Source organism: Anomalospiza imberbis, chromosome 13, assembly GCF_031753505.1.
Source record: "Anomalospiza imberbis isolate Cuckoo-Finch-1a 21T00152 chromosome 13, ASM3175350v1, whole genome shotgun sequence".
NCBI lineage: Eukaryota > Metazoa > Chordata > Aves > Passeriformes > Viduidae > Anomalospiza > Anomalospiza imberbis.
The window spans coordinates 1019604-1034582 of record NC_089693.1 but is presented as its reverse complement, the minus strand read 5'-3'; the positions used below and the strand labels follow the sequence as shown (position 1 = coordinate 1034582).

Below are 14979 nucleotides of genomic sequence, written 5' to 3'. Positions count from 1 at the left end.
TTTCCCTTGTTTATTTCCCACAGGAAATTGCAACTTTTCCCTTTCTTTTCCCAGGATTCCCTCCCAAATTCCATGGGAATCCTCCTGGTCCCACCCCACATTCCCAGGGTGAATTCCCATGAAAAATCCCTGGGAGTTTTTTGTTCATCCCTTGAATTTCCCTTTGTTTTCCCACACAAAGAATTCCTTCTTTTTTATTGGGAACCACTCCCAGCTCTGCACAGCTGGGAATGGAAAAAATTCCCAAAATCCCCCAAATCCCCACCCTCAGCTTTCCCAAATGGGGAACTTTGGGATAAAACAAATCCCTGGGATGCAGGAATTCCGTGGAAAACACCCTTGAGGTTCCACAGGAATTTCCAAGTTCTGGTTCGACCCCTTAAAATCGGAATTTTTGCAGCATTCCAGGGAAAAAAAAGTGGGAAAACCCGATTTAAAAAATTGAGGAAAAGCTGATTTTAAGGTAAAAAATTAGGAGAGAAATTCCCTAAAATTAGTTGGAAAATGTTTTGGTTTTTGTTTTTTTTTTTTTTATTATGTTTTTCCTGAGAAAATTTGTGGAATAATTGGAGTATTCTTGATTTTTCTAATGGAATATTTCAATGTTTCCCTGCTTTACTGGCCTGGATTAATGGGAGAATTTGGTAAAATTCAGGATGAGTCAAAATCCAAGGAATTCTTGGATAATCCTTCAGAATTTAGGGAGAACGGGTGGAAAACATGGAAAATTGAGCAAATTTTTAAGAAGAATCCACAATTTCTTGGAATTAAATCACTTTATCTGTGGGAAAGGCTGGAAAATCTGGGATTTTTTGGAATTTTTGCTGTCAGAAGTCCATGATGGGAATGAGAAAAAAGTGGGAAAAAACCACTTGGGATCCTTGGAAAAATTTGGGGGGGGGGGAAAGGGGGAAAAGCAAATTTTTGGGATAAAAACTTCCAGGGAATTCCAGGAAATTAAAGGATAAAAAATATTGGAAGTGGGGTGAGAAATGGGAAAGCTGGGAATGGCAGAATTCTTAGGAATTTTCTGGAGGAGAATCCACGGGATTGATGGAGCCATTCCCAAAAACTCCAAGAGGATTCCAATGGAGCGGAAAATTTGGGAATTCTGCTCAAATCCCGGCTCGTTGGGATCAATGCAGAGGTTTTTTCCTGTCTGTTTTTCCAGGAATTCCACTCCAGGTTGTTCCTTTTGGGAATTTTGCCCATTCCCTCCTTTTCCCAGGGATAAATCCCACGGGAATGTTGAGTTTCCCCTCCTTTCCAGGATTTCCTGGAGCTGCTTCCAGGAGCTTTGGAAGGGCTCCTGGAATTGCTGAGGAGGAGGAAATCCCATGGAATCCTAGGAAAAGTTGGGAACGGGGAGAGGTTTCTGTAAAAAACAGGGATTGAATTCCTCAGGATGAGGAAATTCCATGGAATCCAAGGGAAACTTGGGAACAGAGCTCCCATTGCTGCTGGCCCCCATTCCCAACATTCCCACCTGGAATTGCCATTCCTTGGAGCCAGGAAAAGCCCCTATGGAGCCCCAAATCCCACATGAAGCAGGAGAATTTCTGGTTTTCTCCCTGTGGATGCACCTGGATACGGCACAAAGAGCTGGAAAGGCAGCGGGAAAAGGAGGGAGCAGCTCCATCCCGGGAAAAACCTTCGGGATCCCAGAAATACCGGGATAAAGGCACGGAGATCCCGGGAAAAGGCTGGATTTGGGATGGGGGAAAAGGCTGGATTTGGGATAGGTCAGGGCTGGATTTGGGATGGGAAAAAAGTCTGGATTTGGGATAGGACAGGGCTGGATCGAATCCAGTTTATCCCGAGATCCTGGGGGTTCTTGGAACTTTTCGGGATCAGTTCCGTGCTCCAGCAGCTCCTGGCAGTTATTCCGGCCAGGATCCGGGGGCTCGGATGCCTCTGGAACGCGGGAATGCTTTTACCTGGATCTGCTCCTGACATTCCCATGGCAACCTCGTCCCGGGCGGATCCATTCCGCAGGGAATCAAAGGATGGCATCTGCAGAAGACGTTCCCGGTGTGTTCCTGACGGGCCGGGATTCGGGAGTGGATCCCGTGAATGGCGGCTCCAGATGGGTTTGGCAGGAACACAATTCCCGAGGGATGGAGGGGACAGGGAACGTCCAATGCAGGGATTGGCAAAGGGATAAACAACAGCTGGAAAAAGCGGGATCGGGATGGGCCACGGAGCTGGGCAGGATTTGGGAAGGGAGGGATAATGGGAATGAGCAGGGATTTGGGATTTATCCCAGCTGGACCCATCCCTCTCCTCGGGAACGCCGCGGGCTTTTCCAGGATTTCCAGATCAGTTGGAGGTGAACGGGAGAGGCTGGAGATAGGAAAAGGCTCCTGGAACTTGGATTTTCCTTTGGATCCTGGGGAAATCCGGGGTGCTGGGAAGTGCTGATAGATTTCATGGAGCGTGGGGGATTGGAGAAATTTTGGAGGGCTGGGAAAGGAGGGAATGGGAATGGGGAAGGAGGGAATGGAAAAGGGAATGGCAGGGAGGGAATGGGAATGGGGAAGGAGGGAATGGGAGATGATCCCTGCTTGGGTTTTCCGGGAAAAAGGAATCCCCGGGGACCCTCCCATGGGCCCTGTGATTATCCCAGGAATTGGGCTTGGCAGCTCCATGGAAATTTGGGATTCCACGGAATGCGGCTGATCCCTGCAGGATCCAACTTTGGGATACTCCATGCCAGGAGCTCATCAGAACAAGGCTGGGGTATCCCAAAAAGGGATTGTTGGGATTTAGGGATTGCTCCGGAGCCATGGGAGCAGCGGTGGACACAGAGTGGCTGCGCTGGGTGAGCAAAAGATTTGGGAATGTCGCTGGGAAGGAGAAGGAAATCAGCCTGGAAGAGTTCAAATCCGCCCTGCAGGTCAAGGAGGTCAGGGATCCGTGGGAAGAGGGAATGGGATCCGTGGGAAGGAGGGAATGGGATGCATGGGAAAAGGGGAGAGATCCATGAGAAAGAGGTGAGAGATCCTTGGGAAGAGAGGAGAGATCAGTGGGAATTCCCTGCTCCATGGGAGCATTCCCTGATTCTCTGATCCATGAATAACATTCCCTGCTCCATGAAACATTTCCTGTTCCATGGGAATATTTCCCAATTTCCTCTTCCATGGGAACATTTCCTCTTCCATGGGAACATTTCCTGTTCCATGGGAATATTCCCCCATTCCCTGATCCATGAAGAACATTCCCAATTCCCTACTCCACGGGAACATTTCCTGCTCCACGGGAACATTCCCGCTTTTCCTGCAGTCCTTCTTTGCCGAGAGGTTTTTTGCGCTCTTCGATTCCGACGGGAGCGGCTCCCTGAGCCGGGAGGAGCTGCTGGGATCCCTGCGCCGGCTGCTCTGTGGGAATTCCACAGAAAAGCTCCGCTTCCTCTTCCAGGTGTACGACGTGGATGGTGAGAGGAGAGAAACGGGATTCCTTGGGGTTTTTTGGGATAGGTTTGGGATTTGGTCTTCTCTGAGCATCCGGCTTTGGCTGGGATGAGGCTGCTGCCCTCATTCCATGTGGGAATGGGAAAATTCCAACGGGAAGCCAAGGATTCCATCAGTCACACTTGAGGATTTCCCATCAGCTGGGAAGAGCGGGATCTGCTCCAATCCCAACTCCCCATCCCACTTTCCTGAAATTCTGGGATCATTTGGGTTGGAAAAGCCCTCAGAGATCAAATCCAACCGTTCCCACACTCGACCCTGTCCCCAAGTCCCCTTCCAATGCCACCCTTTCCATGAAGGAATATTCCCAAATCCCAACCTAAACCTCCCCTGGATGCCTTCCCCATGATCCTCTCCCTGGTTCCTTGGAGCAGATCCTGACCCATCCAGGATATTCCACCCTGCAAGGAAAACTCCTGGAATAGGACTGGAAAATTGGGATGGAGGTGACTCCATAGGGTTCAGGAATATCAGGATCAATCTGATTCTCCAGGGAGCAGATCCTGACCCACCCAGGTTTTTCCTTCCTGTGAGGAAAATTCCTGGATTGTTGGGATGGAGGTGACTCCGTAGGGCTGTGGGATATCAGGATGGAGGTGACTCCGTAGGGCTGTGGAATATTGGGATGGAGGTGACTCCATAGGGCTGTGGGATATCAGGATGGAGGTGGCTCTGTAGGACTGGAATATTGGGATGGAGGTGGCTCCGTAGGGCTGTGGGATATCGAGATGAAGGTGACTTCACAGGGCTGTGGGATATCAGGATGGAAGTGACTCTCTAGGGCTGTGGGATATTGGGATGGAGGTGGCTCCGTAGGACTGGAATATTGGGATGGAGGTGGCTCCGTAGGGCTGTGGGATATCGGGATTCTCCCGGTTTCCAGGGAGCGGCTCCATTGATGCCGAGGAGCTGCGGGTGGTGCTCCGGGGGTGTCTCCGGGAGAGCTCCCTGGCCCTTCCCAAGGAGCGGCTCGGGGCCCTGAGCCAGGCCCTGCTCCAGGCCCTCGACCGGGATCACAGCGGCTCCATCACCTTCCCGGAGCTCCGGGAGCAGCTGGAAGCGTTTCCGGAACTCCTGGAGAACCTGAGCATCAGGTGGGGAGGGGAACTCTGGGATTTCTGGGACAGGATTCCATGGGGGGCCCACAGTGGGGTAGGGAACAGCTGGAGAGGTTTGGGATTGGATCAGGGATGGGTTGGGATGGGGCAGGGTTTGGATTTTGGGATGGATGCAGGGATGCTGCAACTCTGGCTGTAGGGCCGGGTACCACCTCGGGCTGGGTACTTCTCCAGCTCCCGTTCCCCATCCAAATCCCAAATTCCCATCCAAACCCCAATTCCCATTTTCCCAGTGCCGCCAGCTGGCTGAAGCCCCCCAGTCCCAGTCCTGCCGAGCCCTGGCTGTGCTGCTTTTCCCGGGAATCCCGCGGGGACCAGCGGGCCGGGATCTGCTGCTTTTCCCGGGAATCCCGCGTGGATCAGCAGGCCGGGATCTGCTGCTTTTCCCGGGAATCCCGCGGGGATCAGCGGGCCCGGCTGTGCTGCCTGGGGGGCTGGGTCGCCACCACGGCGCTCCTGCTCGCCCTGGGGGCTCTGTGGCACCGGGAGCGCGGCCCCGCCCTGGCGCTGGCCCGGGGCTGCGGGCAGAGCCTCAACCTCAACTGCGCCCTGCTGGCCGTGAGTGCCCCGCGACACCGGGGGGACACCGGGGGACACGGAGGGGAGGGAGCCGGCAAGGCCGGGAGGGGCCCGGGGCGGCCAGGAGAGATGCTGGCCCAAAGTTTCCTGTTGTCCCTGGCGTTTTCCATTGTCCGCCAGCATTTCCCGTTCCCCTGGAATTTCCCATAGTCTCCCACCATTTCCCGTTCTCCCGGTATCTCCCAGTGCCTCGCATTTCCATTTGCCCCCGGTATCTCCGGGTGCCCTGGCCGCTGCCCTCGCCCACTGCTCGTCCCTGTCCCTTGTCCCCATCGCTGTCCCTTGTCCCCTCCCTCGCCCCTTGTCACCGTCCCTCTCCCCCGACCCTGCCTTCACCTCCGTCCCTGTCCCCTCCCTCGCCCCCTCTCCGCTGTCCCCTCTTTTCCCCCTGTGTCTGTCCTCACTCCTGTCCCTCTCCCCTGTGGCTGTCCCCGCCCTGTCCCCATCGCTGTCCCTTGTCCCCTCCCTCACCCCTGTCCCTGTCCCGTCTCTGTCCCCTCCCTCGCCGCCTCTCCCCTGTCCCTGTCCTTACCGCTGTCCCCTCTTTGCCCCCTGTCCCTGTCCTCACTCCTGTCCCTCTCTCCCGTCCCTGTCGCTGTCCCCAGGCGCTGATGCTGCGGCGCTCTCTGACCTGGCTGCGCTCCACGCCGCTGGCGGAGCTGTTCCCGCTGGAGCTGCACGTGCGGGGCCACGAGCGCGTGGGACACCTGGTGCTGGCCCTGGGGACCGCGCACGCGGGGGCACACCTGGCACAGGCGGGTCAGTGACACAGGGACACGGGGACACAGCTGGCACAGGCGGGTCAGTGACACAGGGACACGGGGACACAGCTGGCACAGGCGGGTCAGTGACACAGGGACACGGGGACACAGCTGGCACAGGCGGGTCAGTGACACAGGGACACGGGGACACACCTGGCACAGGCGGGTCAGTGACATGGGGACACGGGGACACAGCTGGCACAGGCGGGTCAGTGACACGGGACACGGGGACACAGCTGGCACAGGCGGGTCAGTGACACAGGGACACAGCTGGCACAGGCGAGTCAGTGACACAGGGACACACCTGGCACAGGCGGGTCAGTGACACAGGGACACGGGGACACACCTGGCACAGGCGGGTCAGTGACACAGGGACACGGGGACACAGCTGGCACAGGCGAGTCAGTGACACAGGGACACGGGGACACAGCTGGCACAGGCGGGTCAGTGACACAGGGACACGGGGACACAGCTGGCACAGGCGGGTCAGTGACACAGGGACACAGCTGGCACAGGCGGGTCAGTGACACAGGGACACGGGGACACAGCTGGCACAGGCGGGTCAGTGACACGGGACACGGGGACACAGCTGGCACAGGCGGGTCAGTGACACGGGACACGGGGACACAGCTGGCACAGGCGGGTCAGTGACACAGGGACACAGCTGGCACAGGCGGGTCAGTGACACGGGACACGGGGACACAGCTGGCACAGGCGGGTCAGTGACACAGGGACACGGGGACACAGCTGGCACAGGCGGGTCAGTGACACAGGGACACACCTGGCACAGGCGGGTCAGTGACACAGGGACACGGGGACACACCTGGCACAGGCGGGTCAGTGACACAGGGACACGGGGACACAGCTGGCACAGGCGGGTCAGTGACACAGGGACACAGCTGGCACAGGCGGGTCAGTGATATGGGGACACGGGGACACAGCTGGCACAGGCGGGTCAGTGACACAGGGGCACAGCTGGCACAGGCGGGTCAGTGACACAGGGACACGGGGACACAGCTGGCACAGGCGAGTCAGTGACACGGGACATGGGGACACAGCTGGCACAGGCGGGTCAGTGACACGGGACACAGCTGGCACAGGCGGGTCAGTGACACAGGGACACGGGGACACACCTGGCACAGGCGGGTCAGTGACATGGGGACACGGGGACACAGCTGGCACAGGCGGGTCAGTGACACGGGACACGGGGACACAGCTGGCACAGGCGGGTCAGTGACACAGGGACACAGCTGGCACAGGCGAGTCAGTGACACAGGGACACACCTGGCACAGGCGGGTCAGTGACACAGGGACACGGGGACACACCTGGCACAGGCGGGTCAGTGACACAGGGACACGGGGACACAGCTGGCACAGGCGAGTCAGTGACACAGGGACACGGGGACACAGCTGGCACAGGCGGGTCAGTGACACAGGGACACGGGGACACAGCTGGCACAGGCGGGTCAGTGACACAGGGACACAGCTGGCACAGGCGGGTCAGTGACACGGGACACGGGGACACAGCTGGCACAGGCGGGTCAGTGACACGGGACACGGGGACACAGCTGGCACAGGCGGGTCAGTGACACAGGGACACGGGGACACAGCTGGCACAGGCGGGTCAGTGACACAGGGACACAGCTGGCACAGGCGGGTCAGTGACACAGGGACACGGGGACACAGCTGGCACAGGCGGGTCAGTGACACGGGACACGGGGACACAGCTGGCACAGGCGGGTCAGTGACACGGGACACGGGGACACAGCTGGCACAGGCGGGTCAGTGACACAGGGACACAGCTGGCACAGGCGGGTCAGTGACACAGGGACACGGGGACACAGCTGGCACAGGCGGGTCAGTGACACAGGGACACAGCTGGCACAGGCGGGTCAGTGACACGGGACACGGGGACACAGCTGGCACAGGCGGGTCAGTGACACAGGGACACGGGGACACAGCTGGCACAGGCGGGTCAGTGACACGGGACACGGGGACACAGCTGGCACAGGCGGGTCAGTGACACAGGGACACAGCTGGCACAGGCGGGTCAGTGACACAGGGACACGGGGACACAGCTGGCACAGGCGGGTCAGTGACACGGGACACACCTGGCACAGGCGGGTCAGTGACACAGGGACACGGGGACACAGCTGGCACAGGCGGGTCAGTGACACGGGTCATGGGGACACAGCTGGCACAGGCGGGTCAGTGACATGGGGTCACGGGGACACAGCTGGCACAGGCGGGTCAGTGACACAGGGACACGGGGACACAGCTGGCACAGGCGGGTCAGTGACACAGGACACGGGGACACACCTGGCACAGGCGGGTCAGTGACACAGGACACGGGGACACACCTGGCACAGGCGGGTCAGTGACACGGGACACGGGGACACAGCTGGCACAGGCGGGTCAGTGACACGGGGACACGGGGACACAGCTGGCACAGGCGGGCAAGTGACACAGGGACACAGGGACACAGCTGGCACAGGCGAGTCAGTGACACGGGACATGGGGACACAGCTGGCACAGGCGGGGACAGGGACGAGGATGAGGACAGGGGCCGAGCAGGGGACAGGGACCAGACAGTGCGGGGCGCGGGCAGGGGACAGGGCACGGGCAGGGGACAGGGCACGGGCAGGGGACAGGGCACGGACAGGGCACGGGCAGGGGACAGGGCACGCACAGCAGCCGCGGGCTGTGATCCCCCTCTAGCGGCTCCCGCCGGACAGCCGAGGTCCTGAGCGGGATCCCAATCGCGGCATTCCCAAATCCCGGCACCCCACATCCTGGTACCCGCAGTCCCCATCCCAGAGCGGGTGCCAGGGCTCTGTCCCTCCAGGGGCCGCCTTTGCTCCCCCTGCCCCTCCCGTGCCAACACCCCCGGGACAGCCGGGACGCGGTGCCAGGCCCGGGCCGGGCTCTGGGCAGGACCGGGGCATTCCCGGCCGGGCATTCCCGGCGGGGCAGCAGGGGGTGGCACGGCCGTGCCGCGGCGGTGCTGAGCCGTGCCCGTGTCCCCAGGCCTGGCGCGGCGGGACTGGCTCGTGGCCCTGGGCGAGTACGTGCGGCGTTGGCGGCCGGGCGCTGGCGGCGTTGGTGGCACTGCCCCGCAGACCGGGCTGGCGCTGCTGGCGCTGCTCCTGGCCATGCTCGCCTGCTCCAGCCCCTGCGTGCGGCGAGGCGGCCACTTCGAGGTGATCCCATGGGAATTCCCGGCTGGAATGCGGGGGTTGCCATGGTGGGAAGGGGGGTACCCGTGGGTGCCCACGCTGGTGCTGCCCCGTGGGACCCCCGGAGCCCTGGGAATGCCACACTAGCAGTTCAGGATTCCTGGGATTTTCTTCCCCACGGGACCCAGGGAATCGTTTCCCAGTGCCACAGGGAGGTTGGGAAGGAATTCCTGGCTGGGAGGGGCTGGGATGGAATTCCCAGAGAAGCTGGGGCTGCTCCTGGATCCCTGGCAGTGTCCCTGGAGCAGCCTGGGATAGTGAGAGGTGTTGGGATTGGAACTGGATGGGTTTAAGGTCCTTTCCAAGCCAAATCCCAGAGATTCCAGGATTCCCTTGGGCTGCCTTTTCCCACTGGGATACCCAGACAGCCCCACCAAGAAGCACCATTTAGGTCCAGCACTTCCCATCCCCATTCCTGTTCCCATCCCCACTCCCATTCCCATTCCCAGGTTTTTTACTGGAGCCACCTCTCCTACATCCCCGTGTGGTTCCTGCTGCTCCTGCACGGTCCCCACTTCTGGAAGTGGTTCCTGATTCCCGGCTCCCTCTTCGTGCTGGAGAAGGTTCTGGGCTGGGCGTGGCGCCGGGCGGGGGATCTGCACATCCTGGAGGCCAAGCTGCTGCCCTCCAAGGTGGGAGTAAATCCCAAATCCCAAACCTCCCAAATCCCATCCATCCATCCATCCATCCATCCATCCATCCATCCATCCATCCACCCCAAATCCCACTATCCCACATCCCACCTCTTCCCCGCCCTCTGTGAATGAAGGAACAACCAAACACAGAAAAGCTGGAGGTGGCAGCAGGAGGCCAAAGGAATTCCTTTATTTCCAAGCCTTTTCCCTTCTTTTGTCAAATGAAAACTCACAAAACAACCGGAGCAGAACAAAAACACCTGGAACACGGAATTTTTTCCCCAAATCCCGTAGTTTGAGCCCAGTCTGTACTGGGATTTTGTGCAACCCAGACCGGGCAGGGAATGGGGAACAAACCCAACGGGGGGGCAGAACCCGGATTTTCTGCCGCACCGAAACCAGCGGGAGGTCTCCTTCAGACATTCCCAGTTTTCCTGCTCCCGTTGTCCTGCAGGTGACCCACCTGGTGATCCAGAGGCCGAAATCCTTCCGCTTCCAGCCAGGGGATTACATCTACCTGAACATCCCGGCCATCGCCGCCTACGAGTGGCACCCCTTCTCCATCAGCAGCGCTCCGGAGCAGCCAGGTTCCTCGTGTTCCCTGCAGATTTCCCTGGAATTTTCCCGTAACATCCCCGGGATGGATCTGTTTCCCACCCTTGGGATCTGTTTTCCATCCCCAAGATCTGTTTCCCACCCTTGGGATCTGTTTCCCATCCCTGGAATATTTCCCATCCCTGAGATCTGTTTTCCACCCCCAGAATCTGTTTTCCCACTTGGGATCTGTTTCCCTTCCCTTGGGTTCTGTTTCCCACCCTGGGGATCTGTTTTCCATGCCCATGGTGATGTTTTTCCAGCTTGGATGGGGCTTGGAGCGAGCTGGGCTATGGAAGGCGGTTCCATGGATGAGTTGGGTTTGAAGTTCTTCCCAGTCCATAGAATTCCAGGATTTTGGGATTGATCCCACAGAAACCCTCTGGCTGCACATCCGGGCGCGGGGCCAGTGGACCACCAAGCTCTACGAGTACTTCCAGCAGCTGGAATCGCACGGCCCAGAGCTGAATCGACCCGGGAAGAGCCGGAGGGAGCGGAAGAGCCGGCACTGGGAACAGGTGGGATTGTGGGATTGGGATCAGAGCAAAGGGATGGGTGCAGCTGGATGTGGAGTGGATCCCATGGGATCATCCCAGCCAGAGAATCCCTCAGGATGAACATTCCCTGCTTGCCCAACCTTGAAGGATTTGTATCCCATGGAATGGGAATTCGTGTCCCTCCATCAGGGTCACACAGCCTTGGCAGAGGGACACAAATTCCCATCGGTGGGATTTGGGATGGATGGATACATGGGATGGTGGGATTTGGGACTGAGGGGATTTTGTGCTCCATGGAATGGGATTTGGGATGGATGGATGAAGGGATGGATGGGATTGATGGGATTTGGGATGGATGGATGGGATGGTGGGATTTGGGACTGAGGGGATTTTGTGCTCCATGGAATGGGATTTGGGATGGATGGATGAAGGGATGGATGGGATTGATGGGATTTGGGATGGATGGATGGGATGGTGGGATTTGGGACTGAGGGGATTTTGTGCTCCATGGAATGGGATTTGGGGTGGATAGATGGGATGGTGGGATTTGGGATTGATGGGATTTTGTGCTCCATGGAATGGGAATTCCTATGACCCTGCTGGAGGCCCAGCAGATCCCGGGAGCAACGATCGCAGTGCTGATTCCCAGCCTTTGTTCCCAGGAAGGATCCGTGGCCTCTGGCAGGGACGGAGCCGTGGAGCTGACGGCGTTCCAAGCCTCTGGAGCTGCTTTCCCGGGAAAGGACCTGGAGCAGGGGGTGAGCACTGCCCCGATCCCAGGGGACAGCGACTGGATCCCAAATGGGATAAAGCTCCTTAAAAAACTCCTCTTTGGAAAGAAATTCCTTGGATATTATTGTGGCATTGACAGCTGGAAAATGTGTGTGCAGCCCAGTGGGAAAACACTTCAAATCCAGGGAATTTTGGGAGTGCTTGGGAAGGGGGGATGGTCACTGCTCCCCTCTCCTGCAGGGCGCCGGGCCCGGGGAGACCCAGCGGAGCTGCAGCGTCAAGGTGAGGATGTGCCCGCCTTTCCTGGATCCCGGAAAATGGACTGGGATCAGCATTCCCACCATCCCATCCCTGTTCCTGTCCATCCCATCCCTGTTCCTGTCCATCCCATCCCTGTTCCCGCCATCCCATCCCCATTCCCAGCTGCTCCATCCCTGTATCCCTGTGCACGGATGATCCCACCTGGGCTGATCCAAACCCTGCCCTCCTGGAAAACTCCGGTCCTTCCCACCCACTCCTTGCTCCCACAAAACCCCAGGAAGATCCTAAATTCCGGGATCCCCTTTGTGCTCTTCTCCTCCACCCGGGAGCTGCTCCAGCCCCTGGAACTGCTGGATCTGTCCCTGAGTCTCGATCTCTCCCAGTGCTTCCTGGACGGTCCCTACGGAACTCCGAGCCGGCGGATCTTCACCTCGGAGCACGCTGTTCTCATTGGAGCCGGCATCGGGATCACCCCCTTCGCCTCCATCCTGCAAAGCATCATGTTCCGGTGGGTTCCCCCGAGCCCTTGGAATTCCCAGTTCCAATTCCCAGTTCCTGGGAATATCCCAGGGATTGATGGGATGGGTGCCTGGGTGGAGCTGTTATCCAATCCTCGATCCTTGGGATTCTGTCCTTGGGATCCATTCCCATGGCCACAGGTGGGGCCTCCCTTGGTGCCAGGATTTTCCTTGGGAATTTGGAGGGAGCTTGGCCATGGGCAGGCACCGGGAGAGAAGGAAGGGAAGGGGAAGGAATGGGCAGGAAAGGGGCAGGAAAAGGAAGGAGGGAGCAGGAATGAGAAGGAAGGGAAGGGGAAGGAATGGGCAGGAAAGGGGCAGGAAAAGGAAGGAGGGAGCAGGAATGGGAAGGAAGGGGCAGGAAGGAGCAGGAATGGGAAGGAAGGGGCAGGAAAAGGCAGGAATGGGCAGGAAGGAGCAGGAAGTGCCGCTCCCCCGCGCAGGTACCGCCGGCGCAAGCGGAGCTGCCCCAGCTGCCATTTCTCCTGGAGCGAGGAACGGCGGGATGAGGAGATGACGCTCCGGAAGGTGGGAATGGGAGTGGGAGCAAGAGGGGGTGTGGGATCCAGGCTTGGCCTGGGATGGGGCTGCAGGGTTCCGGGGTGGAGAGCCTGGGAGCATCCCTTGAGTCTGGGACTTTTGGGAACGGAGCCTGGATCTGGTGTTGGGATTTGGTGCTGGGATTTGGTGATGGGATTTGGCACCAAGATCTGGTGCTGGGATTTCGTGTTGGGATCTGGTGTAGGGATTTGGTGCCGGGATTTGGCACCAAGATCTGGTGCTGGGATCTGGTGTCGGGATCTGGCGCCGGAATCTGTTGTTGGGATTTGGTGCTGGGATCTGGTATCGGGATCTGGTGCCGGGATCCGGTGAGTGCCCAAGCCGAGGCTTTCCCGCCCTGCCAGGTGGATTTCATCTGGATCACGCGGGCCCAGCAGCACCTGCAGTGGTTCCTGGGCCTCCTGGCCAAGCTGGAGACGGAGCAGGCGGAGCTGGAGCCGGGAGGTGAGCGGGACCGCCCGGCGTCCTTCCCGGGAAAACCCCCAGGCCCTGGAGCGGGGCCGGATGCCGGCGGGCAGCTGGAACCCCTGGGATTGCCAGGGAAGTTCCTGGAGCTGCACCTGTACATGACCTCGGCGCTGGGCAAGGGGGACGTGAAGGCGCTGGGGCTGCAGCTGGCCCTGGACCTGCTGGCGGCCCGGGAGCAGCGGGATTCCATCTCCGGGCTCCGCAGCCGCACCCAGCCCGGCCGCCCCGACTGGGCCAAGGTCAGGGAATCCGGGATGCGCGGCCCACACCCGCCCGGATCCCCGGAACGGGAATGCTGGGGGTGTGAGAGGGTGAGCGGTGCCAAGGAAGGGATCGGAGAATCGGGGAATGGGATCAGAGAACTGGGGAATGGGGTCATGGAATCAGGGAATGGGAACATGGAATGGGATCATGGAATCGGGGAATTGGGAACGTGGAATGGGATCATGGGATTGGGGAACCAGGGAATGGGAACATGGAATGGGATTGTGGAATCAGGGAATGGAAACATGGAATTGGGATCATGGAATCAGGGAATGGGAATGTGGAATGGGATCATGGAATCGGGGAATGGGATTGGGGAACCAGGGAATGGGAACATGGAATGGGATCATGGAATCAGGGAATGGGATTGTGGAATCAGGGAATGGAAACATGGAATGGGATCATGGAATCAGGGAATGGGAACATGGAATCATAGTATGGGACTGGGGAATGGGATTATGGAATGGGATCAGAGAACTGGGGATTGGAATCAGGGAATGGGATCATGGAATCATGGTATGGGATCGGGGAATGGGATCAGAGAACTGAGGAATGGAATCATGGTACGGGATCATGGAATCATGGTATGGGATCAGAGAATCAGGGAATGGGTTGGGAGAGAATGGGAAGATGATCTCATTCCAAGCCTCTGATTTGGGTCAGATTGTGGAATCGTGGAATGGGATCATGGGCTCATGGAATGGGGTCAGAAAATCATGGAATGGGTTGGGTTGGAAGGGACCCCAAGGATGTCCTCATCCCAGCTGTCTCATCTAGCCCAGGGATGATGGGACGGGATCATGGAAGGGTGGAACGGGCGGGGAGGGAAGGGAATGGCGGATCCGGGTGCTCCCGCCGCAGGTGTTCGGGAAGGTGGCGGCGGAGCGGCGCGGGAAGGTGGCGGTGTTCTTCTGCGGCTCCGCGGCGCTGGCCAGGGTCATCCGCGGGCACTGCCGCAGCTTCGGCTTCCGCTTCTCCAAGGAAAACTTCTGACCGGAGCCGGTCCCGGGGCGGCCCAGCTCGGACCCGCTGGGGCTGGGAGCGTGGGACGGGGCTGGGCCACGGAGCTCTGGGAATGTTTCCTTTGGATGTTGAGAATAAATCAGGAAAAGATGGAAAACTTTCCTTTGGATCTGGGGAATAAATCAGGAAAACATGTGAAACTTTCCTTCGGATCTGAGGAATAAATCAGGAAAAGATGGGAATGTTTCCTTTGGATCTGGAGAAGGATTGAGGAAAAGATGGGAAAGTTTTCTTGGATCTGAGGAATAACTGGTGGGAATGT

At 58.6% G+C, this 14979-nt stretch overlaps 1 protein-coding gene across 1 annotated transcript; it reads left to right on the top strand.

Moving 5' to 3' along the window:
- The first annotated feature begins 2554 nt into the window (after nt 1-2554).
- Nucleotides 2555-14743, top strand: NOX5 (NADPH oxidase 5). Its single transcript, XM_068203366.1, has 16 exons — nt 2555-2905; nt 3283-3433; nt 4354-4564; nt 4822-5146; nt 5773-5926; nt 8956-9128; nt 9614-9796; nt 10254-10386; nt 10769-10911; nt 11553-11648; nt 11722-11904; nt 12267-12391; nt 12845-12929; nt 13307-13406; nt 13503-13669; nt 14556-14743. The coding sequence occupies exons 1-16, from the start codon at nt 2786-2788 to the stop codon at nt 14685-14687; spliced, it is 2481 nt and encodes an 826-aa protein (XP_068059467.1). The 5' UTR covers nt 2555-2785; the 3' UTR covers nt 14688-14743.
- The last annotated feature ends 236 nt before the right edge of the window (nt 14744-14979 follow it).

Excerpts from the sequence above, each read along its gene's own strand:
- NOX5 (XM_068203366.1), top strand. The coding sequence starts at position 2,786 with ATGGGAGCAGCGGTGGACACAGAGTGGCTGCGCTGGGTGAGCAAAAGA. Across the intron at positions 5,147-5,772 it reads TCAACTGCGCCCTGCTGGCC|GCGCTGATGCTGCGGCGCTC; the intron begins GTGAGTGCCCCG and ends CGCTGTCCCCAG. Across the intron at positions 11,649-11,721 it reads GAAAGGACCTGGAGCAGGGG|TTGGAAAGAAATTCCTTGGA; the intron begins GTGAGCACTGCC and ends AAAAACTCCTCT.